This window comes from Pleurodeles waltl, chromosome 6 (assembly GCF_031143425.1).
Source record: "Pleurodeles waltl isolate 20211129_DDA chromosome 6, aPleWal1.hap1.20221129, whole genome shotgun sequence".
Classification (NCBI taxonomy): Eukaryota; Metazoa; Chordata; class Amphibia; order Caudata; family Salamandridae; genus Pleurodeles; species Pleurodeles waltl.
Window position 1 is genome coordinate 492,891,709 of NC_090445.1, and position 26,604 is coordinate 492,918,312.

At 46.1% G+C, this 26,604-nt stretch overlaps 1 protein-coding gene across 1 annotated transcript in view; it reads right to left on the reverse strand.

The window, feature by feature from the left end:
* Positions 1-450: 450 nt before the first annotated feature.
* Positions 451-26,604, reverse strand: part of LOC138299931 (adenosine receptor A3-like) — a 35,568-nt gene continuing 9,414 nt past the window's right edge. The window contains exon 2 of the mRNA XM_069238653.1: positions 451-1,277. Within this exon, the coding sequence (XP_069094754.1) occupies positions 656-1,277 (622 nt within the window). The 3' untranslated portion in view covers positions 451-655. The remainder of the gene's footprint in view (positions 1,278-26,604) is intronic.

Sequence of the window (26,604 nt, forward strand, 5' to 3'; positions counted from 1 at the left end):
ATGGACGTTTTCAACAGTCCTGTTTTGTCTCCGTGCGTGTGTCACTGTAGGTTGAATGCTCTTTTGTTCATACACAATGCATCAGCTACATCCATTGACTTTATCAATACTTGCTCACGAATGTGTCCAATGTTTTTGCCTGTCATTTGCAACAATTCCTTTAAAGACCGTGACATAGTAGCGGGCATCCAGCCAGTGTTTGCAATCTTGTACACATGTTTTTATCCTGTTCATGATGTTTCCTTGTAGGCAATCTCTTGCAGTATTTCTAACAGTACTCTGCACCTTGCACTACACCTTGAAACAAAACAAAAGTTTATTTTACTATTTCTGAAAAATATTGCTCACACGTTGCTTTATGATGGGTCAAATTCCACTGCCCTTTTATCCTGTAAGGTTTGAATGTAAGTGCCAATTTCTAAGGATAATATCTAAGCTGTGAACCGAAGTAGCTTTTTAAGGGTTTACTTTTATTTTTATTGAATTTGTTATTTATGTATGCTGCTCACACTGTCTTACGTTACAGCAGAGGCGATTGACAAAACTGCTGTCAATGGTAAGTTAATGGAGGAAGCAGCGCATAATACAGAGCCTCGTGCATCATCCACTGTCCATGTGACGTGGTCACCACCGAAAGTCCGTCGAAAGTTCACAACTAAGATATGGGGTCTAACGAGTTCTCTTCACTAAAACTCATGGGTTCGCCAACCCTCCTAAAGACTCTCTTGCAGACAATGTCCTTGTAGGTTTCTCGGAACTTCTGTATTCTGAAAGCATACACAACAGGGTTCATGGCCGAATGGGCGTGAGACAGGAGGATGCTGCAATAAAGCGCAGAAATGTAAGCATTACCCTGACAAATATGTGGCCAAAAGAACAATAAACTATTGGTAAACGACAATGGCAGCCAACACAGAGCAAAGAGGAACAGGACCAATGCTAGAGATTTCGCAGTTTTATATTCCCTGCCATAAAAAGTGCCACCGCTCCTTGATGTTCTGTTTTGCTTTAAGTGCTTTCGAAGCAGGTAGAATATTTGAAGGTACAGGCCAGAAATCAGAAGCAAAGGCAGGAGGACACAGCCAAAGAAATTGAAGAACACCATATAGTCCATGCGCATCACAGTGGTGAAGCTGCATTGAATGAAGGAGTTGTTTGCTTGTTCTGTTGCTTTTTTGTTCCAGCCGAACATCGGTACGAGTCCTAGGACGAACGATACTAGCCAACAGACCAAGAGGCAGAACCAAATATTTTTCTTAGTTGTCAACGTCTTGTACCTGTTGGAAAAAATAGTTACAATAAATACTACAAATTCAAAAATGTTGTTCAAGAGTAGTCAGCGTTAGTTAAAAATAAGAACCATACAGAATTAATAAAAGTACAATGAGGTAGTAAAAGGAAGACACTATTGGGATGGTGGTCCCTTCAGGCCCCTTTGTCTCACTGCGACTGCACCCGTTGGCGTGATGATGGCTATGCGCATGGAAAATTGACATGATATTATATCTGATTTTCTCTCCGTTTTTGACCGTGATAAAGGGTTACTTATGTTTGAACAATATCGGTGGGGCTTTTGTATGCTAACGAACAGGCAAGATTAATATACAAACGGTAAAACTGGACAGAAACCCGATTTACCGCTATGAAGCTCTCATTACGAATTGTGATATCCTACCTGGAGCGTTACCTTTGTGGGGGGTGGGAGGCTGAGGGCCATTATAGGTAACCTAACCCTACCTGACCCTGGCCAGACCTGTTTCCCCCACCAATCCCAGCATGACAACAACCTTCTCACTGATATCATCCATTTGCCCTTAACAGTTGGAAAATGTGGCTGTTTTTTTCCTGGAATTGTAGAAAACGACCGAAACAGGACCAGTTGTTCCCAGCTCTTCTTGACTATTCCCAATTTTGAGGACAACGCTCGTAATTATTGGATTTTGGTCAGCGGTGGCTTCATCCCTATGGCGGAGGAGCGTCACTCCCCCAGCAGCAGCTGCAACCCTTTTAGAATAAAACAATAATAAACTATGTTTATTATCTTTCTATTGTATAATAATTAAGGGGCCATGGGGCGTGACAGGGTTGGAGGGGGAGTACAGAGCACCCCCCTCAGTGTGCATGTGTGTTTGGCTGGCCATCTCGGGCTGGCCAAACACACATGCGCTCTGGGCTCTCTCCAACCTGGCACTGTGCTGCTGAGTTCGAGACAGCAGACAGAGGCTCCCACTCCTACTCGGAGGGCCAAGCCAGGGCCCTACAGCCAATCCTAATGCTGCTTTCAAGCTGCCAGCAGCATGAAAGCAGCATTAGGATTGGTCACAGGGCAGGCTGGGAGCCTGTGCCCTCTGTGAGGACCGAGGAGCGGTGCGTCAGAGGCAGCGAGGAAGGTAAGCTTTTTAAAATGATATATATATTTTTTTGTCCACCCCCCTCCGCCACATGCCACGTGGCACGAGGAAGACAAACAGAAAAATAATAATAATAAAAACTTACATTCCTCGCCACCTCTGCTACACCTCTTTTCCCCCTGTTAGCTGTGATAGATTTTGGTGTTATGATACTGGCCAGAATTGGACATTACATCCCACAGTATCCATGCACCGTAATCCATCAAACTTGTAATGAGTGCATTAGTTTTTGTACTGATTTCCCATGTGTGGAAGAAATGTCGGTTTAGGATCACACATACATGTTAAAGGTTTTTCTGTGTTACTGACCCATTGTACTGTATTGAACTGCAACATTTATACAGTGCTAAATCACCTGTGCTCAACCCTGTGGTAGCTTAGCACAGAGTAGCCAGCCGCAAACTTTCAAACAGTAATAAAGTGAAAGCACCACAAAAAACGATCCAAGTTAGAAAAAAATAGTAACTTTTAATAAAATACAAAAAGACTAAAACAACAAAAACTCAGTAAGTGGAACTGGAGATATGCAGTTTTGAGATTTCAGTGGAAATAGCTCCAAAAAGCACAAAGTGCCAACTGTGGATCTCTGACGATACCAGACTGGGATAAAGTCACGAGTTTCAGCCTACCGTGATAGATGCGGGCTGGGTACAGTGATCCACTTAGGCCCACTGAACAAAGTACCTTGAAACCTTGTTTGCATAGCATTACGAGGGTCTGCATCAAAGATGCGTCTAGCAGCTGAAGCGATGCGTCGAATCTGAGGTGCAGTGAGGCTGTGATGCAAGGCCCTGCCTCATCATCGAGGATCCCTTCAGCGAGGACTTGCAATGAGAAGTCCTGCGTCCGGGATGTGTCACACAGTCAAGGCAACACGTGGGATTCGAGGAGTTGCGAGGCTGCGATGCAGAGTCTGGCATCATCGTTGAGGCTATTGTTAACAAGGGAAGCAAGGGACTGTGCTGTGGATGCATCGCACAGTGATGATTCTGATGAGGTTGAGGACTGCAATACAATGCGAATCTTTGCTATGGGGAAGATCACACAGCGGTGATGATACATCGGTTCTGTTTGGGCTTCCTCTGCACAGCAGTTAGGATGTGTTGCTTCTGCGGGATCCAGGACAGGGTCAGTGCCGTGGGACAGCACCCCAGAACAAGGGATGACATCAGGAAGAGGTGGAACGACCTACGGGGGAAGGTACATTCCATAGCAGCAAGACACCAGCTCACTATCCAGCGGCCTGGCAGTGGACCCCGCCCACAACTCACAGCATGGGAGGAGCAAGTCTTGGCAATACTGCATCCTGAGGGCCTGGCTGGAGTCAAAGGAGGACTGTACTCTGGTCAACTCTCTACTATTATCACCCCCCCATACCTGCATGCCATTACATACTCTCACCCTCACTCCCATCACTCCACTCCATCTCACACACTCCCCCATCACATCTCACTAATCCCAATGCCAAGCCCTGCATGCTGTAACAATGCATGGACACCCCTCACAGCCCTGCATGGACACAGCCCTGCATATCACTAAAGCATGCATAGCATAGAGAACTAACAATCCCACCATACACTACCATACAAAAGTGAAAGCTGGCAGGGCAAAACCAATGATAGATGGGAAGCCAGGGATGTACAATATGTCATACACATCAATCCTAACACATCATTTACATCCCCACATGTACCCCAGACAATGTCACCGGAGAGGAGGTGCCAGCACTATCCAGTCCCCCAACTGAAGAAGCCCACATTGATGACAGTAACTCTAGTCTTCAGGATCTGGACGATAAACCTTGCCCATCAGGAACCACTGGACAGCTGGTTACCCCAGCCCAGTCACAGACCACCACAGAGCCTCCCCCTTCAGGAAACACCACCACAGCACCCACCCAGTGTACCCACACCTCTGTTCCCAGGACACATCAATCAGCAGTGTGTCCCCCTGTACGGGGACCCCAGGCCACACCTCTCACAAAGACAATCAGGGACCTGGGGTCAGTGGCAGTGGGCACACAGGGAAATTGGGAGGAGTGCTGTGCACCAGGGGTAGGATAGGCCCAGGGAACCGACTCTCCAGGAGGCACTCTACGAGATCCTGGGAGCCTACCAACATTCCCAGGACATGACATTCCAGATCCTGGACAACGTGCAGGAGAACAGGAGGCTGCAGGAGGCACAGGACCAGGAGATCAGGTAGGACTTGTAGGCCATCAATAACACCGTGATTCCTATAGCAGGGGTGCTGGCAGACATGGGCAACATTATGAGGGAGGCAGTCTCACACCAGCGTGCCCCTGCCACTAGCCAGTCATCGGTACAGCCATCCACTTCTGCTGCCGTTAGTGGCCAGGAGGCCCCGCCACAGGACTCACAGGCTACCAGCACCCCTCCCCCTGCAGAAGGTGAACTAACCCGCAAAAGTTCCCTGCCATCCAGACAGAAGCTAGAGACACTTGCCAAGACCCCCACCAGGAAATGAGACTCTCCTGATTGTCCCTCTTGTATCCCACTCAGTCACCCTGTCCACCTCGAACTGTCATTGCCCCTCTTCCTATGTCCCCTTGGACAATGCACCTGTGCTACAAACAGACTGGAACAATACCCTGGACTTTCCTCCATCATCACCCCATCCCATTGCACTTTCCCTCTATATGTTAGCACTTCAATAAACACCCTTTGACAAAAATCGATTTCCAGTATGTCATGTATAACAAATATGTATTGTTTGAAACAGGTACAACCATTGCAAATGAACTGTACATAGAATGAGCATAGATTTAATGACCTATAGCTGGCTGTAGTGATCATACCAGGAGTATTTGTCATATCACCAACATCTGCAAAATGAATATCCAGAGTGAGCAGTAAGTGGGCATTGAATTGGGAATTACCAGCATGCCAATGCCACACAGAATACAACTAAAGTCATTGAAATGTAAAGTTACACTGTCTTACCTGTGTGTCATTGGAAGTGCTGGTGGATCACAGATGTTCTGTTGTCCTCATCTTCATCCTCTTCCTCCTCATCCTCACTGTCCACAGGGTCCACTTCTGCCACATGGACATCTCCAGTATCCTCCTCCTGCAGAAAAAGGATATGGTGTTTGAGGGTCAGGTTGTGCAACATGAGGCATGCCACCACTATCTGGCAGACCTTCTTAGGTGAGTAGCACAGGGATCCACCTGTTAGTTGAAGGCACCGAAACCTAGCCTTCAGGAGGCCAAAGGTTCTCTCAATTATCATCCTGTTTGCCCATGTGCCTCATTATAACGTTCTTCTGCCCTTGTCCTGGAATTCCTTACAGGGGTCAGCAGGCATGATAGGTTTGGGTAACCAGAGTCACCTGCAATTATTAAGGGACAACATTTAACCACACACTATCCTCTATGGCCCACACCACACCCATACACCAACATACTGGGTGGGAACCAGGGTTCATCTATCCTATAAGCCACACCCTGTGCCTCTGTAGTTGGGCCATCACATTTGGGATGCTGCTATTCCTTAGGACAAAGGCATCATGTACTGACCCAGGATACTTAGCATTGACATGGGAGATGTACTGGTCCGCCAAGCACACCATCTGCACATTCATGGAGTGGAAACTCTTACGATTCCTGAACACCTGTTCATTCTGGCGGGGGTGGACAAATGGAATATGTGTTCCATCAATCCCCCCAATTATATTGGGGATATGTCCCATTGCATAAAACTCGGCTTCACAGTGACCAAATCCTCAACCTGGGGAAATGCATTGTAGCTGCACATGTGTTTTATCAGGCCAGACAACACTCTTGTTAGCACATTTGAGAACATTGGCTGTGACATTCCTGCTGCCAAGCACACTGCCACTTGGAAAGAACCAGTTGCCAAGAAATGGAGAACTGATAAAACTTGCACATGAGGTGGGATCCCTGTAGGGTGACGGATATCAGATATCAGGTCAGGCTCCAATTGTGCACACAGCTCTGTGATTGTGGCCCTGTCCAGTCTATTGGTGAGTATTATGTACCTGTCCTCCAGTGTAGCCAAGTCCACCAGAGGTCTGTACACGGGGGTATGTCTCCATCTCCTATTCATCAGCAGCGCTAGGAATCTATGGGACAAAAGAGTGAGGAGCCTGTCGCAAACTGAACAATGGAGCCCCAACAGAAGTTAATATTGGGCCCTATGGGTTACAGTGGCCAATATTGGGTCCTATGGGTTACAGTGGCCAATGGTGATCTACGCCGGCAGTGATGGTATGCACTGCTGGGGACGTGACCGCCATTTTCTATCATGTTCCTCACTTGTTATATGACCTTCCATAGGAGAGGACCTACACTGCATGTGCTGCTGTGACCTGCGTCTGGAACCTACCATGGCCCGTGTGACCGGGGAAAGGGCCCCAGCCTTCACTTCGGAGGAGTTGGAGCAACTAATGGATGGGGTCCTACCCCAGTATGGGCTGCTGTATGGGCCTCCAGACCAACAGGTGAGTACACTGTGGGAACGATGTATGTGGAATGGATGCATGGAGATGGGTGTGAAGGCATTGTGTAAAGGGGGGATTATCTGTTAGCGGTGTACATGTTGTGAGCTGGCGTATGTATGTGCCAATGGTGATGTAAAGGGGTATGGTGGGCCATGTGTATGACAGGCTGGACTGTTTGTCTAATGGTGTTCTCCTGTCTGTATCACCTCTGCAGGTCAGCGCTCATCAAAAGAAGGATATATGGCATGCCATCGCCAAGGAGATGCGGACCCTGGGGGTCCATGGCAGGCGGAGCACCCACTGTCGCAAACAGTGGAAGGACCTGAGACGCTGGGCACGGAAGACCGAGCTAGGGATGACCTCCCAACGAGGAAGGGGTGCTGTCAAACCCTGACCCCCCCGATGGCCCGCATACTGGCAGTGACGTATCCAGAGCTGGATGGGCGCTTGAGGGCAACACAGCAGCCTGAAGGGGGTAAGTACAGTGGTTATCATTACAGCTTAGGCCTTGTGGGGTGGTATCCGGGTGGTGGGTGGGTGACTTTGGGTGCCCCTAGGCCAGGCCAGACATAGCAGCGTAGGTCCTCTGATGGCTAGGGGTCTGAATGGAAAATGATGGCTACCTAGCTTGTTAACATCCACTATTGGTCAGGGCTGCGTGGGTCCCAGGTGTGCTGCAGTTGGTGATGTCTGCTCCTCCTCATGCCTTGGTGGCTAGCAATATCACTAGTAGTGCAATGCATTGTGTGCAGGCCTGTTCCCTGTGTGTGAGGGTGCTGTGTACGCCAACGGTGGTGTTGGTGCAGTCATTGAGCCAGTGAATTCTTTGTCTCTCTCCCCCCCTTTCTTGTTTTGTCATCCTGTCCTTATGTGCATTGGCATCCAATGGCGGAGGAGCAGAGGCACCAGTGACGGAGGGAGCTGCATCCCACAGGACCCAGGAGGCAGAGTCCACCGACGGTGAGGGCACCAGTGGGACGGAGGGTGAGGGGAGCACCACGGCGGAGACTGGAGGGGACAATACAGACACTGATACCTCCTTCGATGGGAGCTCCCTGGTGGTGGCGGACACCCCAGCTACAGGTACCAGCACCGCACTCCCAGCAGTCCCTCAGGGAGTTTCCCGTGCCCGCTCATCCAGGAGGGTGGGCATCTCCTTCGTCCCAGGCACCTCAGGCCCTGCCCCAGTGAGTTCTGCTGCCCTGAGTGAGGAGGCTATTGACCTCCTGAGATCCATCTCTGTAGGGTAGTCAACCATTGTGAATGCCATCCAGGGGCTGCAGCCCAGATGCAACAATCTAATGCATTCCTAGAGGGCGTTCATACTGGATTGGCAGCCCAACAGAGATCGATCCAGGCTCTGGCCTCCTCTCTGATGGCAGCCATTGTCCCTGTTTCTACCACCCCCCTCCAACTTCCACTTACCAGTCCCATTCTCCCTAACCCCAACCCATCCCAAGCACACAGTCAGATGAGCAGGCGCACAAGACAACACCCAAGAGTGTCACAGGCAAACACGAGCACCACACCATAACCCACAGGCACTAACACAAACACCATCCAGTTGCAGACACAACAACATCCACTATTTCCACTGTCTCCCCCTCTTCCTCCTCCCACCCAGTTACGTCCACACTCACACCTGCATGCACTACATCATCATCCACTTCCTGCATCATCACCACACCAAGCAGAAGACACACCTCACTGGCCGACACCTCCACAACAGCCATGCACACGTCCCCTGTGTTCTCTCCCACCGTGTCTGTCCCCCCTCTTCTAAGGTACACAAACGCAAGCACTCAGACACCCAACAGCCATCCACCTCACAACAGTATAAAGCCCATGCACCCGTACCCAAATCCAACAGACAAACACCTCCAACAACCACTCCCTCATCCTCCACTCCCTTTTTTTTCTCCCTCTTCCCAACCCAATGTCCCTAAAAAGCTTTTCCTTTCCACCATTGACCTCTTCCCTACCCCTCCCACCCCTGTCCTGCATGTATGGGCAGGGTATCAAGAACCCAGCCAAGCACCTCAGACACACAGTCCACTTCCATCTGCATGTACTCGTGGTGGAAAGGACCCCAGGCCACAAATCCTAGAGGGAAAGGAGCCTGCACCAGCCAGCGGAAAGGGGAAGGAGCCTGTACCAGTCAGCAGAAAGGGGAAGGAGCCTGCACCAGCCAGCAGAAAGGGGAAGCAGCCTGGACCAACCAGCAGAAAGAGGAAGTAGCCTTCACCAGCTAGCAGAAAGGGGAAGGAGCCTGCATCAGCAAGCAGGAAGGGGAAGAAGCCTCCAACAACAAGGAGAGGAGCCTGCACCAGCAGCTGTCACAGAGCCCCTACCACCAGCCATGGTTGTGCAGCCATCTGTGAGTGCAGGGGCTGAGCAGGAGCCTCCCACTACCTCCACCACCGCCACAGTGCAGGCATCGCAGGGTTTAGGGCTGAGCAGGAGCCTCCCACTACCTCCACCACCTCCAGCACCACAGTGCAGGCATCGCAGGGCCCAGGGGCTGAGCAGGAGCCTCCCAATACCATCACCACCACCCACCACCACCACCACAGTGCAGCCGTCACCACCGGCGGACGCAATGTGATCCATCCTACATAGGCTGGTGTGCGGTCTGCCCCTCCTGAACCAGTGGGCAAGTCACCCACTAGAGAGACAGTGGCCTTGCATGTCCCAGGACAAAGCAATGGGCATGTTGCCCCCTTCAGAACCAGTGGGCAAGTCACCCACTCAAGAGACTGTGGCCTTGCACTCCCCAGGACCAAGCACAGGGCATGCTGCCCCCTCCAGAACCAGTAAGCAAGTCACCCAACCGAGAGACTGTGGCCTTGCACTCCCCAGGACCAAGCCCAGGGCATGTTGCCCCCTCCAGAACCAGTGAGCAAGTCACCCACTCGAAAGACTGTGGCCTTGCACTCCCTAGGACAAAGCAATGGGCATGTTGCCCCCTCCAGAACCAGTAGTCTTGTTTCTGCATCCGGCTGAGGTGCCCTGAGGTCCCTGCCTATTTTCCAACTGATGCCCCTGCAGTGTTCTCTCAGTATTGATGCAGGTAACAAGTGGGGCATTGGACTTTGCCCTGTGGCCATGTGGCCCACGCGAACTGAGGACTGGGCAGTGTCCCTTTTTTGTACATTTGTATATATCTGTTGCATTGGCAAAATTTTTATTTATACTGTGTTAATCTTATTACAATCACTTTAGTCAATTCCTGTTGTCCGTGCATTATTCAGCCAATTTACGGTGATGAACTTGTTTTCTTGGGCAGCTGTTTGTGTGTATGGTGTGTGTGTCTGCGGTGTGTATGGTGCGTGTGTACGTCACTCTCGTTCCCCCTCCCGTTGTGTGCTAGGCGGCTGTACTCACCATCGTCGTCTTCGCTGGCGTTGGTGTTCGTCGTGGAGCAGGACGTAGAATATCACGCGAACACTTGCAGGTCTGGTTTCATGGCGCTGTGGTTCTTCCCTGTGTCTCCAATGGTGAGTCCTTTCACTTCTGTGCAGTGTTTCTGCCAGGCTTTTGATGTTGTTGGTACTGCCCCAGAAAAGGTGGCGGATTGTCTTGTCATAATATGGTGGGCGAAACTTTGACTTCCGCCTGGCTGTAGGCGCCTACTGCTGTGGTGCCTGTTGTTTCATTGAGGTACATTGGCTGTCCTTCGGAGATCTTTCCGCCATGGTCATAATTTGGCGATAATTACCTCCAGCCTGTTGGTGGTATTACCACCACTTTATCACCGGCCTCCAGGGTCGTAATGAGAGCCATAGTTTTTTAAGTTTTTTTATTTTAAAGTTTTTGCACATGGTCTGTACGTTTATATATTGCAGTCTCTAGGGAAATCATTGGTGTTTTGTGTCTATTAGATCTGTCTGTTTGTTTTGGAGGGGTCCCTCTCTCTTTTGTGTCTTACACTGAAAAGATGCCATTATTGCTAAAAACTAAAAATATAACATTTAAACAAGTACTGTGTTGTGCAATTTCTATTTGTACAGTCTAGTTTTCACTCAAGTAAACTCACACTTTCGCCCACCCTCACCGGAGCTTCATGTAACATAAACAGTACAACTTTATTTCTAAGCAATATGAGCACAATCATAATTTACCAGTATTTCACTAATTCACAAAGCTAACTGGTTTTTAAATATTTTACATGTGATAAATCATCCATGTAGTTTCACGGAGAAAATGACATTTGTCTCCAATGTGTTTTACTAAACCTAGAAGTGTGTGTACCCTAAGCACTTTGCCGGCTGCACATGATTAATGATCAAAAATAAACCTAATTTTGACAATCATTTGGTGTTCACAATAGCAGGTCCTTTGTAAATACTATTCTTCAACAATACCTAACTGTCCATAGGCTGTTTCACACTTGATTCTACCTAATTGGCGCTCTTTTTTCTCATGAGATAGTCTTACAAAGGCTGGAAATAGCTCAGGTTTCATCTGTAATTGAATATAAACATGAACAAAGACCTGGTTGCTTTTTACCTGCAGGGTGACTGTGTCAGATGGTCTGATGACCAGTAACAATCAAGGCTGTCCTGTTAGTACAAGAGAGCCCACCTAGGATACTCAAAATCCCATTTGTGTGTATAACCCATTTTTTTCAGCATTGGCTGCACCACTGATAGTTCATTTTGTATTGTTTATTGACGGTTCGAAACATTGTTTTCATCCTCAAAAATACTTAAAAGCCAGGAAATTTTTAAAATACTAAAACACAGAAATACACACAATTAAGACAGCATATACACAGAGATGAATAACAATAAAAAGATGTTTGTGCAAAATTCAGCAAGTGGTGATCAAATGGTCACTATGAGGCTCACGCTTACACAGTAACTAGTAATTTTTTGCCTCAATTTCCATGCTATATACAAGCATTTCGAAACCGCCTCCAACACAATTGAAGAAGTGTCACTTTTACATAGCCTAATAGCTTCTCCTCATTCTACCAAACTAAGGAATCTGCACGGGAGACTATCCATTTGCTTCTAGACATAAGAACAAAAAATACTTGTCAGTTTTTCCTTGTGGTTTTACAATGAAAACAATAGTCAGACCCCTGATTTGTATTCCTCCAGGGGGCAGTGAAAGCTGCTACTGGGAGTATCCCTTACCTGAACTGGAGGTACACTGAACATGCGTGTAGCAGCCGAATGAGAGCCAGGGACCCCTCAGCTTGCTTACAGAATTATGAAGTACAAAAGCACTTGTTAGGCTACCTGTGGAGCTTTGGTGCTCCCTGCGACTAATGGCTTTTTCTTGTACCAATTTTTTTGTGCCACCTGGGCAAATTGAACAAGGCTCTTTCCAGAATTTCTCCAGGCACAGCTTGATCCAGACACTTTTGACAAATCCTCACCATTTTATTTTGCTCACTGGATTGGCGTCTATAATATCCTGCAAGCCCTCTCTGAAGTGGGACAGTTTATGGGTGCTCCTGATGCAGATCCAACATCACAGGGGTCTCAGCACTACCCACATTGCTATAACGTGGATGCCAATGTCCAGGCACAGCGGAATAGGTGGCGTCCCTTCCCCAGTCCAACAAGGGCTATGAGAAAGTTATTTTCCACTGTGCTCAGGGATGTCACAGTGGCCCCATAGTTCCATGCCACAAAGTTCTGCCCTCCAGCTTGAGCCTTGTAGATTTCAACTGCTGGTAATATGGGGGTCCAATTAGCTTTTTTGGAAAATTCATATATGGCCCCAGCCCTATGCTTGACTAATACAGTGCTCGTCCAGTTTCAGCTAGTCTAATGCCCAGATAATAAAACTCCCTAACTCTTTCCAATATTTCAGTTCCTGCCTTGACGACCCCTCTCACCCTCCCTTTCGGAGTAAGTCATGTATTTGGTTTTAGAGGTGTCTATTTCGAGACTATACTCTCCACAAAACTGATTAAATCTACTAATCAAGTTTTGCAGGCGTCTCTAGTTTTAGACCGCAAAAATGTGCCATTCTAAAAAGGAGCGCCAGGTTTTTTTTCCTGGCCAAAGTGGGAGAATTGTTAACACAATTCTGTAGGTAGGAGATTCAGTTGTTAAAGTATAAAAGAAAGAGAGTTGGGGCACGAAAGCCACCTTGATGCACACCTTGGTCTACCCGGAATGCCTTGCTTAGTTCCAAATTCGTTCCACGTCTACTTTTGGTGTAATTCCCCTCATGGAGTAGTTGAATTAAGTGCAAGATGCTTAGGGGGATCCCCATCCCTTGAAATACGTCCCACAGTTTACCTCTGGGCACTAGGTCCAATGTGACACAAAGGTTGATGAATGCCACAAAAGGTTTTCCCTTGGCCATATTCACTGTCTTCCATTTAACAAAGAGAAAACAGAATGCCTGGTCAACAACACTAGTCTTGTGCCTGAACCCTCCTTGTAGGTTTGAGAGGATGTGATTTTCCTCTCACCAATCCAGCAACCCGCTCAAGAACCTGCTTGCCAAAAACCTTTTGAAAATTATCCATTAAGCTTATTGGCTGGTAATTGGAGGGGATGCTAGTATCCATCTTTTTTAAATTTGGTACAATCTCTGCGCCCCTCCAAGATGTTGGAATGGCTCCTTCCATCTAGATAGCGTTTGAGACAACATTGATGTAGGGTGCCCAAACCGCAATACCCAAAGTAAAGACATCTGTGGGAATTTTCCATGCTTGAGCGAAGCCACAGTACATTCAGTTTCCTCCAAGGAGAAGACTACTGGGGGGAGGTTAGGGTCCGACAGACAGGTATAATCCCCAGGCACGAAGGCCTTCTCTGTGACACTTGGTGTAAAATACAATCTCCCCCTAAATGGGCAACATATTTGCAGGGTAAGATTGATGTTTCTGATGGTTTACCTGATCTATCATCACCCTCAATGACCAAGGATCAAAATTTCGTTTGGTTAATGGCTGCAGCAGTGGCCAGGAGATCTGACCAGATGCCATCTTCTCAAGGTGCTTTAGCTTCCCTTAGAGTGGCCCGGAAAATAGCCTCACTTTCTCTGATGTCTTGTGTGATCCAATTTTTTTATAGTCTTTAGCAGGTTAACCTTTACATTGTTACAGGGGCTGTGAATCCACCTCCTTGGAGACATTGGTTTTGGGCGCCCCAGGGCTTACTTGGTAAAAAGGTCCCTTAATTTGGAGAATACCATTTTGTGCTCGGCTAAGATTAATTCTTTTTCCACCAGTTTGTAAACATATTATCCATAAGGGTAGAAATAATTGAATATAGAACCTTTACTCCCTCAGGTGAAGGGCTCACTGATTCTTCCTGTTGTGTATGGCTACTAGCTGATTCTGGGCACATTTTGCATTCGCCACATGAGGCAAGGTCATTCATTCTTTCAATTTAAGTATAAGAGGATTATGGTCACTTTCCTCACGTTCCAGATCTTCGACTTTGCTCCAAAATCTTACATCCAGGAGGATATAATCAACAGTACTATAGTACAGCCCTCTCCTGAATGTGGGAGCAAGTGTTTTATTGGATGGAGTTCACCCTTTGCAGGCCCATATCCCATGAGTCAAGGTAAGTTCCACAACCTGGAGTGCTGGAACGGTTCCTTTTTGTAGGGAGAACAAGGTCCAGAACACCCCAAGTTTAGTCCTCTACACCTGACAAAGCGCGAGTCAACCCACTTGGTTCAAAGGAAAGGTTGAAATCCACTGCAACAAGGACATGTTAGGTGCCTGAATGGGCAGTTAATACTCTGCCCAAGGGTAAGAGGGAAATGCTAAATCCTGGCAGTTTTCAGGGCATGCAGTTGTTAAGGAGGTTGTGGACAATAGCTGGATGCTTAAAGTTCAGAACAATACACTCATACGTAAAGAGCTTAGGCAGAGGCCCTAAACAGCCCACCCTCTTAACTTTCAATGTGTGGCGAGCATCAAAACAGGTCAACCCAGCGTGAGTACAGAGCCTTTGCAGAGTCTTGTTTTTATTTGGGAGAAAGACTCCTCAGTGCTGTTTGCTAAATGAGTCAGATTAGACAGCATAGTTACAGGCGGGCAAGTTCAGTTATGTAGGTTTGTGCCCCCTAAGCTTGGTCCTTGTTTAGGCAGGGTTGCTCCCCTCCCATCCCTCCACTAGCCCTCTCTACCCCTTCAACTGGCCCCAATAAACTGGGCTCCTCTCCCTCTGTTGTGCAAGTGGGCAGGCTTTTTTGGTGGGTAGGGCTCTGACTAGGCGCTGCAACTGTGGTCTCAATGGGACAAATCTAGGGGACAGTGGCTGAGGGCAAATAGCCTTGCTAGCATGGGGCGTGGTGCAAGGTCCAGCCACCTGGCGCTTGGTGGTTCTTGGGACATTAAGCTTCTGAATCTCAGATTTTATGACAAACAAGAGCTGATATATGGGCTACAACTTGTCCATCTTAGCAGAAATAAATTTATCATACAGGTCCTTTACCGCTTCATACATCTTGGCCTTTTGCCTAGCTTCAGGAACACCCACTGCCAAATTTGCTGGAACACACACCCTCTTAGATGTAGTGTTTAGTGCTTGTCTCTTCCTTTTGCCCACTGCTCCCTTAGGTGCCTTGCAGTAAGAATGGTAAGGTGAAGGTTGTGGCATCTCTGCTCAGACCCCTTCTGACCCTTTGATGGAGCTGAGGCCACACAATCAATTGAGCCCTCCTCCATACTCGATTTGGTGATGGTTTGTAGGGTAACAGGGAGTATCGTGTCCTGGGTATGCTATGGAGGGAAAAAAACAGGAGGGAGAGAGATCATCAGCATTCGGTCAGCTCTATTTCTTTGCTGATTACTCCCACTGCTCTCTGTAGAGAGCCACCAGGAGTGGAGCCGAGGAAAGGCCTTGTGACCCCTCTCCTGGGCTTTCTGTTTCCCCATTGTGACCCAGGTAGCAGATAAATATATTTGTGTGGAAGAGGTAAGGGGAAAGAAACACACAGTACCTGCTTTGTAGCATATTTATGGGGAGTGGCCAGGCCTAGCCTCTTCCAGGTGGACGAAGACAGGCTGCTCTTGGCCCGGTATTACCCCAGACATGCGTCCGGGTAGGTCCTGTGCTCATCTCTCACCACTGGTGATGGAGTGCACTTTATAGAGTGGCAGCAGTAGTGGTGGGAAGTGGGAGACAGCCCCTGCTCCTCCGGGGATCTCCTGGATTGTTGGGCAGTGAGTTCCTGGTGCTGCAACCAGAAGGAAACAACAACCAGTGTGACCCGCGCCATGGATGATGGAGTGGCGCATTTTAGCACTGCAGCAGTAGTGACAGAAAGTGGCAGGCAGCACCTCCTTCTTCAGGAAGTTCCTGGATTGTGGACAGTGAGTCTCTGTTGCTGCCACTAGAAGTAAACAACAACCAGCATGTCCTGCATCATGTGTGATGCAGTTTTACTTTATAGCCCTGCAGCAGTAGTGGTGGGAAGTGGCTGTTGGTCCTTCCTCTTCCAGGGGCTCTGGGACTGTGGGCCAGTGAGCCCCTGATGCTGCCATCAGAAGGAAACACCAACCAGTGAGACCCACACTGTGGGTGATGGAGTGGTGTTTTATAGTGGTGTAGCAGTAGTGGCAGAAAGCAGCAGGTGGTCCCACCTCCTCTTCCAGGAGGCTCCTGGATTGTGAGACAGCTAGTCCCTGATACTGCCACCAGAAGGAAACAACAGGCATGACCCGCACTGCAGGTGATGGAGTGCTGCTTTATAGCACTGTAGCAGTAGTGGCAGGAAGCGGCAGACAGCCCCTTCTCCTCATGGGGGCTCCTGGATTGTGGGACAGCATGTCCCTGATGCTGCCACCAGAAGGCCACAACTACCACTGACAGTTATTCCCAAAAGATGGTTGAATAATAAAAACTGGAGAACAGATGGAAAAGTTGCTGCATGGACCGGGTTGTGACAGGCCACAAAAGTTCCTCGCAAATTGTTTCAGAATGTTGTCCCAGGAAGATCAAACCTTTCAGGCTGCAGAATAAATTACACATGTCACTCATAGATATTAGGATATTGGAACCGATTCTCTCTCAACTGCCATAACTCCGCACACCATTCACCTTAATGAAACACAATGTTTTACTGTGAGTGCATATAAACAAGTAAGCAGCCCTGATGCTTCTGAGGTGTGGCCTGGAGAATGTATCACAGCTATTCAAGATTGGACCACTCCATTAATCAATTCCAGGAGACTCCTAGAGAAGCAGCAAATTATCTGGTTTCACTATACCTGTTTCACAAACTACTATTTGCTATTAAGCATATTTCTGCCATCAGTGAGTGGACCCATAGGTGTACCTAATCAGGCATGTTTACCAGTAAACAACGTCTCTTTATGGATAGCCATAACTATGATTATAGAGCCCGGTATTGCAATGTGGCTTATCCCAACAGAGCCCAGGGAACTACTGAGTTTTCCTTTGCATATCTTTCAACAACCTTTCCACTAGCATGAACTATTGTTACCATATGCTTGGCTCCAAACTTTTCCCACTGATCAATTATCTCTCCTCTAGGGACTCCAACACATGGGATCATCACCAATGTCCCAAACAATGGAGAGCAGTGTGTTCTCCAGAGGTTGGAACTAGGGGCCTGATTCACAAAGGTAAACTTAGACATTTGGTCTACAGTTTGACCAAACGTCTAAGTTTACGACTGTGGAATTCACAGAGAGCATTTAAGAGTACTATCTTCAGGTCTGCCTTTGGGGTGGATCTTTGCCCCAAGTGTGGACGTAAATATAGTACTCATAAATGCTCTTCATGAATTCACAAAATCAGAAACTTCACTTTTTGGTCTAAGTTTACCTTTGTGAATCGGGCCCTAGGTATTTTGGGCACTGTGTTGTGAATGCGTGTAACTGAACTGTTTTCTGTTCCACCAATGTGTACATTTTTATGCATGTTTCAAGCGAAGATAAAAAAATACAAATATTAGCTTTATGTTCAGTTGTGTTAGCTGCCTTTAACAGTATGTACTGTGTAAGGCCTGCATGGGTCTGCTGTTTGCTAACACTGGGGCCCCAGCTGCTCTTTCCTTCCTCCTTAAGTCTCATTAATAGGCTAATCTTGATTGATAAGCTTACATTAAGTGTAAGGGCTCAAAAACGTTTGAGGCGGTACATTTACATTACCTTATTGTGGCATCACCCTCACACATGGTGGAATTGGTGACTTATTGAGCTTGGTTAACAAAGGGAGATCATTATATGACTTTTCAACTGTTTCACTGTTTATCCTTTTTCACTTGTCATCGCCTTAGCAAGGGTTGTAACAGGATGCTATACATAAACCAACGTTATAGGCAACTAAGATTTTTTGAGCCTTGAAAAGGTCTTAACCAGATGAAACATGTGTTGGCTGCCAGATGCATAAGGACTTGTTGTTTCTCAATCATGATTAGCTGTAATACTTGATGTGTTAAAAATGAGGGGAGCAAAAGAATGCATTGATTGATTCTTTGTAACTATAAAAAAAATGGACAATACTTTTTGAAAAATGTGTGCTCCAGTGTTATAGAGTGCCTATTGGTTTGACTGTAGCTCTCCTCGAGTTACAATTAATTGTACACCTCATTGGTAGCGGGTGTTAAGAAACTTTTGAAAGCACCTTAACATGCTTTTGCATTTAACTTCTATAATGGTGCCAGTGTACAGAACTGTTACTATATGTTTCTAGGTGGATGTGTGATTCCTGAATGCCCTCAAATCTGGGGCATTTTCCACAGACATATTCCAGTAGATTTTATCTCGCAAAGTGTTCTGGGAAAGAAAACAGCAAGGCTGAAATATTACTAGTTTGAATACTGGTTCGGCTGGTAACTTTTGTTACTGGCCGAATCGTGAGATATATGATTCTCAATATGAGGAACTTTGAAGGGTTCCTGTGGTGATGAGGCACTTTTTTTTACTCATCCAGCATTAGGGCAGGGATACTTAGGGCTTTATATTTCCTATTTCCTCCTTTAAGTTCTCAGGACACGACTGTTCACCTGAGCACCCAAAACCTTAGGAAATCCCTGCTACACATTAACTAATGAACTTGACAGATTTGTATATGGAAAGCTGGTTGGGTTGCTCAATTTGTTGGTAAATGTGCTCTTTGATGACTTGATCTAACAGCCCCAGTATTCTACCTTCCTGGCCTTTTTCTAATTTCCATTGTGTTGGTCTTTCAAAGTGTCTGCCCAAATACCTGATTGTATTATTTTGTATTATGCTCATGCAGTTATTATCTACAAGGAAGTCAACATAATCAACCCATCATACGCACCATAGAACATTAAAAATATCTGTGGCATTGAGCAATATTGACAGGCTTGAGACCATGAAGTGCAGAAAGAAGAAGGCAGGATGTCTGCCTCATTGTTGCATACCTTCCAGATCTGGATCCCTTTCCTTGCCCAGATTACAGACCCCCTTCCTTTCTTTACTTTAGGAAAGAGCTAAAGACCCACCACTTCAACGTGTCACACTGTGAACCCAGCTCAAAAAACTCACTCCGAAAACTATACTCCCCATGCCCCATCTAAGGCAGCCGTACCTCAATACTTCTCTCTTACACTATCCAGCCCATACATTAACCCCACTCCCACTTCTCTGTCAGCTGCCTATTACTCCTCTCTTTCATAAACCTCTATGACTGTTTTTTTCTATAGTCATAGTCACTATATTGGAAACCACCTCCTCTTGTACAACACTCTGTTGCAATGTAGCTAGGTTCCAGCAGCATACACACATAGATTCAAGCATACAATCCACTATGTCAGACTTTTAAGTAGAGTAAGTAGCACACCTAAGTATCTCATCCATGGGTACAATAATCATGAAGAGCCAGTGTTAAATCTTAATTCAAAGAATCAGGATTTAGTAGAATTTTATAAACATATATTTTACATTGAATGACAGCAAATGTGAGAGTATCACGGATTTTCCTTCATCAAAGGTTTAGGGATTTATTCTCCTCTCTGTGTTCTAACTATGAAGGATTGCAAGATCGGCCAATACACATCAGCTTACTCAGCATATGGCCAAAACACTGCAACAAAAACAAAGATTCGTAAAGATGCAGCGCCTTGGCTTCTGACATGACGTTGATCCTGCCTTAGGAAGCCAAGGATATTACCTCCAATTCAGGGCAGACCTTAAAATCTTCCTTTTCAGAGACACTTATAAGGTTTTCTCTTTGCCACTGCAGATAGTTCAACGACTACATAAAGTACTTCTAGTTTTCCGATAGCTAAGCACAAATGCTGAATGGAATATGATCAAGTTTGTTTTCACTTAGTTGATTTTTAGCACTCCCAGTTATTGTTTTTAAGTTTAGCCTATGGGACAGCACCCCTGTCTGGTTGCAAAATAACTATTTTGGTCTTACTAATAACCTAGAGGGGCTTATGGCACACCCACCGCTTACCATTGGTTGGCTTTATTGTCACTCTTGTTTGCTTGCTTCTTATTCAATGGCATGTCTTTTAAAAGCTTGTCCATTCTCCGTTTGTCCCTCTCCTGAAGCATAGACATAAGTGCAAATAGACCCAATTCAGGTGGGTGATTCGTGATTTTTTTAAGCAAAAAATAGCTTTATTATAGTTGTCTCCCACCTGAAATTGCCTCTGCTTCATTAGACTTCAGTGGGGAAAATACACTATCCTGATTATTTTTTTACTCTCCCACTTTCCTCTTGTACGGTGTTGGCATGTATGCATAGGTTGACTAAACTTTTGTGCTCCTTACATTCACTCTGAAATTTTTAGTAGTTCTCCTTACATCTCTAATTAGCTACGGTAATACTAACCCTTTGTCCACTTAATTGACTTCCACAGGCTAGTTCCTAGCAAGTTAGCATCCTGCAACCATTTCAAGATGTCCGCATATGTTTACTCAACGTGATATGTGATTCATGTTGTTGAGGTTCTTTAATATACACCCTTCATAGGAAACTTCATTTTACTCCATATACAAACATCTATTTTTGTAAAACAGGCATTATTAGTTTAATACATATAGGCATCTTAAGTTGACTTAATGGTTGCACTATCATGTGATTTTTCCAACATGTCGAAGTTTGTTTACCCCACGTGACAAATGGCATGCACTTATCCGCAACTTTGATTAACCTCAAATGCGGTGGTCTATTTTTGCAATGCACACCTTATCAATTTGAGACATATAGGCTACTTTCCTGTAAACTGATCTATTGTTTGCATCAACATCAGCACTGGAGCATTCCAATATGTTTGTCTTTAAGACACGACTTATGCAGATAAGGATCACAATTGTGTACACATTTAAAAGCAAGGTGTTTTTGACTACAACGTTTCTAACCACCTTCACATGCCTTCACGCTAGGTAAAATTAAAAATTTTCAGGCAAATTAACACATATGTCCAACGTTGTTTTCATAGATTTGGTATGTTCGCTATTGATTTCTCATTAATTACATGCTGTTTTGCAATCCTTTTCATTCATATAAAATTAAAGGTAATGTTTAGCATGTTAATACAACAGTTTTGTGAAACTGCTTTTTGCCACTGTTTTTCAATGCAATTATTTACTGCTTAAATCAATGCATAGTGCATTTATTTTTATGTAGTTTCCTCATGTGATTTAGGGCCCGATTACAAGTTTGACGGTCTGAGGACTGCAAAACTCGCGGTGGCAGTCGGACTGCCGCACTCCTGTCGGTCTGACCGCCAGATTACAATCCTGGTGTTCGGACCACCAGGACACCGCTGCCACTGCCAGGATCATGGATCCCAAAGGGTTTGCGACCGTCGGACTCGCAGTCAGCCACGGCAGTGTTGAGTTCAGCACTTCCATGCTGATCACGACTCTCCTTTCCACCAGCTTAGGCTAGCGGAAAGGCAGTGCTGGGGCAACAGCGGCCCCCCTGCACTACCCACAACCATGTCGTAGACAGTGCAGGGGCCCACCTGCCAGCATCCTTGGAAAGCGCCTTGTCTGCTGTGCAGACAGTGCACATTTCAAAGGTGTTTGTTTGCGACGGCAACCTTAGGCTCCCTTAGGGAGCTGAGGCCAATGCAGTCACACTGTTTCCACCGGGTTGACCGGGGTAAACCTAATATGATATTAATCCTGGTCAGCCAGGTGGAAACATCATAATGCGACGGGGGTGAGGCTGCCACCTTGAAGACAGCCTCACCCCCGCCATATTGGCAATCTCTGCGGCAGTGCCGCCAGGATTATAATAAGGCCCTTAATCTCCAATTTTTGTTGATAGTGAGATTTTGATTATGTCAAGATTAAAAACTCCCCTAGATGAAGGACAATTCTTGTCTGAAGTGAATTGATGTTTGATACACAAAATTGGAGGTTAACTTTTCAAGGGATTTTAAATGAATACAGCCTAATAGGCACATTATGCAATTTTCAATGAACTCTTGCTTGAATTGCTTGAAGAAAAAAGCACATTCCGTAAATTCTACAAGATGTACTATTTATTGTGAAACAGTTTTTGCAATACATAGAAGTGTGGATTGAGACTTCTAAGAAATTGTTTTTTTGGTCAAGGCCAGTTCTAGGGCGGTGCAACCAGTGCAGCTGCACCAGGCGCTGACCTTAGGGGACCTAAGTGGGGCGCTGTATTCAGAAATAGTATGAGTTTTAAAATGCACCAGCTGCTGAATTCTTGGTGTGTCCAGCAACCTCAGGCAACAACAGAATTGTCAAGAACATTCTGGTTATTAATGTTCCTGCTGGAGAGAGCCTGAAGTTGTTAAGTGTCAGTTTCCACTCACCATAGAGTACCTCAGAGGGTTAATGTGCCTGCTGCAAAGAACGTGTACCACGCAAATCACAGAAGTGTGCTTAATGTGGATCACTCAGTGGCTTTCTGTGTTTTGTCACAGAGATCGTTTTTTCACTTGCAGTTTATAGGTTACAGTCCTAATATAACACAGTAAGCTATGAACTGTCATCAAAGAGCTGCAGGCAAACCACCTGGTATGTTCCCCCCCAGTCTTTCATTATCCTACTGGTGCTGAAAAGGCTTTGTTTGGGTAGAAAAACATTCCTAACAGTAAAACCAACCACTGTTGTATGTTTTAAATCCTGTCTGTGCTTCTCCCGACCAAAAACTTGAAATAGTCTGCCTACTAGAATCTGTGACATGTGTCTCCTACACTTTGCAATCTTCATTGTCTTATGTGACATTTCCTATAGACTGAATTACACATGTATCATTCATTCGCTCTTTATAATGTGTGTGCAATGTACACGGCTCTGCTACCCTACACTGTTATGAGTAGCCCTATAAAACAAATAAAATGCATGCAGGGAGCTATGGAGAGATGAAGGGCACTGGCAGAAGATGATATTGAGGGAATTTGTGGAGAAGTTTTATTTGGGGGGGCTTTGTTTCTGGACTAGTGGTGCAAACAGAAATTGTTGGCCCTGTTGTTGGTTGACTGGGGTGTGAGCTCTGATAAAGCAGCAACCACAATCATTTTCAGTGTGAGGCACAAGATAACCCTAAATTAACTTGTGCTCAGCCTTCTGGTAGCTTGGTAGAGAACCATCAGACTCAACTCAGGCAATGTATAAAGTATTTGTGAAACACTTCAGACAGTAATAAAGTAAAACATACCACAACAAAAAGTATCCCTCATCAATTTAGAAAACTTGAGTGATTTTTAATGAATAAAACAAGAGCAATATGATGAAACCCCAATCAGTAGAACCAGAAATATGCAACTTTAAAGATTTCAGTAGAAATAGTATGAAAATGCACAAAACGCCCACTGTGGATATCTGGTTGCGCTGGACCGGGAAGAAGTCACAAGTTCATTCTCTCTGTGATGGAAAGCAGGCCCACTACAGGCCCCAAGTTAGGCCCACTGAACAATGTACCAGAGTGCTCCATCAGTTCTGCGATTTGGTGAGGCTGCGATGCGAGGTCCTGCATTGTCGTCAAGGATATTGTCGATGAGAGCTTGCGATGCTAAGTCCGGTATTGAGGATGTGTTGTGCTGCCTGGCGATGCCTCAGTTCTGAGGCACTGTGGGGCTGCCATGTGGATTCTGGCATCGTCATCAAGGCTGCCATCGATGAAGGATGTGAGGGCCTGCATCGAGGATGCATTGCATAGCCGTGGTTCCAATGAGGTGATGGGCTGTGATGCAATGTGGGTCTTTGTGATGGAGGAGACCCATGCAGCAGCAATGATTCATTGGTTCTGCTCAGGATTGAGCACTGGAGCAGAGATGTGTCAGTTCTGCTGGATCCACAGAGGAAGGTAGATCATTTTAGACCCACTTCCAGGTCCAGGACTGGGATGACATCACTTGGAAGGGCAGACTTACAAATTGCAAGGTCCAGGTGCTGGGGTTGAGGGTGTTGGAGCTGTCTGTATGTGAGGCTCAAGTCAGGAGGACAGCTAACTAGCCCTTGAAATCACTCTGGGGTCCTAGGTTCAACTGATGCAGATCCAGTCCTTCTCATCCAAGCATAAAGGCAGCAGTCCTTTAGAGAAGAAGATCCTCAGAATGGCAGTCCTTTCTGCAGCACAGTAGTCCTTTCAGCAGCACAGCAGTCCTTCTTCCTGGCAGAGTATCCACAGGTCTAGAAGCCTGAGGTCTAGTATTCATACCCAATTGTACCTTTGAGAGAGAAGAGGCATGTCTTTGAAGTGCACAGGTGCCCTGTCTTCCTTGCCCTGGCTCCAGACTAACTACAGGTGGGATGCAAACTTTTGTGTGTAGCCAGGGCCCAGCCTATTCAGGTATAAGTGTCAGCTTCTCCCTCCCATCTTGCCAGTGGTGACCCATCTAGGCACACCTAAGCTCTCTGTTATGTGTGTGTGTGTATCTAGGAGGAATACAAATGGCCCAGCTGTCAACTACACCCGGTGATGTCACCTAGAGACAGGCTGCAGGCATCAAATGGCTAATGCATGAAAAAATACAACTTTCTAAAAGAGAGATTGTAGAAATTGTAATTTAAAATCCGACTTCACCATAAACTAGGAGTTTTCAATATAATTCCAAAGACACCAAACAATTTGGAAGTTTCAGCTTATTACATGTAATAAGGTAACCCTAATATTATCCTATGGGAGAGGCAGGCCTTGCAGTAGTGAAAAACTAATTTACGAGTTTTTCACAACCAGGATATGTAAAAATTAAAGGTACATATCCAACTTTTTAAACACAGTGCACCATGCACCATGGGCAGTCCAGGGCCAACGACAGGGGTGACTTGTATGTATTAATAAGGAAGGTATGAGGCTGGCTTCAGGTGTATTTTCTCAGGTTGAAATGGCAGTCTACAACTACACACACAGGCTGCAGTGGAAGACCTGAGACATGTTTAAAAGTGCTACTGAAGGGGGTGGCACAATTGGTGCTGCAGACCCACTGTGGGTCACTTTAAGGTTTCTTACCCAGAATGCCTTGCAAATGTAAATCTTTGGCTACAATCACAGTTTTTCCTCATATTTTGTGAGGGAATGCTCCATAATTTGTGGGAGTTCACATTTTTCCTACTACTCAGCATTCTCATTCTTTTGCTGATCGAAATGGTGCCTCACTTGTGTGGCTGGATCTATTGCCTCTGACAGGAAAGACCACAGAAAGGCATAAGGAAATATCAAGATTTTCCTTGTAAATTGATCGTTCTGGTGATGTGAGCATCTGTGGTATTGAGTCTGGTCTTGGCTGGCACCCTTGGACATCCATCAAACCCAGATATTTCCATGAACAAGATACCCAGGGGAGAACCCAGATGGTGTGACTTCCATGAATACCGTATGCTTTCACACACAGAATGCCTTGCAAACCTCATACTTTGGGTAAAATTACAGATTTGTATTTCAATTCTGTGAGGGAACGTCTAGGTGCTGTGAGGCTTTACAAAATCCTACCACCCACCATAACCCCACTTCTCCCAATAAAAATGTTGCCCCACTTGTACGACTGGGCTTATCACCCATGACAGGGACTTTTCTGAACCATACTTTGACCTTTGACATTTGCAGGGCATTCTGTGTAAAAAAAAGTACTAGGATCCACGCAAGCCACATCACACTGGATTCCATCAGGTCTTTAGGTTTCACGGCTGGGTCTTTGGTAGTAAGGTAGATATACTCTCCTAGTTGCCTGATCGTCCAGTGCCAACATAATGCAGCTATTCACCATGGCATGTGACAGGAAGCCTGTATTTGGTTCAGCATAGTTTTAACATATTGGGTAGCGGGCGGACAAACCCCATTCTCTATACCTCTGGGGCAGAAATACTGCCTGGTGTTGCGAAGTGAGGACCAATGCCTAGAATTTTCAGAACTCCATCCCAATCCTTTTCTTACTTTTTTCACTGTTAGTCTAATGGGAATTTGGGGGGGTGGATTGATTGGGGTGTTTACCACCAATATGCCCATCTAATTGAAGTCAGAAAGCCTACTAGCCCATCAGGGAAAAAAGTTAGAAACAGAATGGGGAGCAGGATTGCTCATCCTGGCACTGCATATCCCACACCGGGAATCAGGAAGTGTTCCTGCCACCCAGATGAGAGTCAGGATATGGGGGTTGGCCCCCTCTCTGTCAGCCCATATGTTAAAATTACACCACAAAGAACAAAAATATACTCTCTCTTTCCATGAGGATGGAATCGCTCTAGGTCCCCAGGAGTAGATAGACTGAATCTGTAGGACTGTTAGGGGTAGTGGTGTGCGGCCTCATGTCAGGACAGGCCAGCCCCAACCACCTTCTTTTTTAAAAGACACC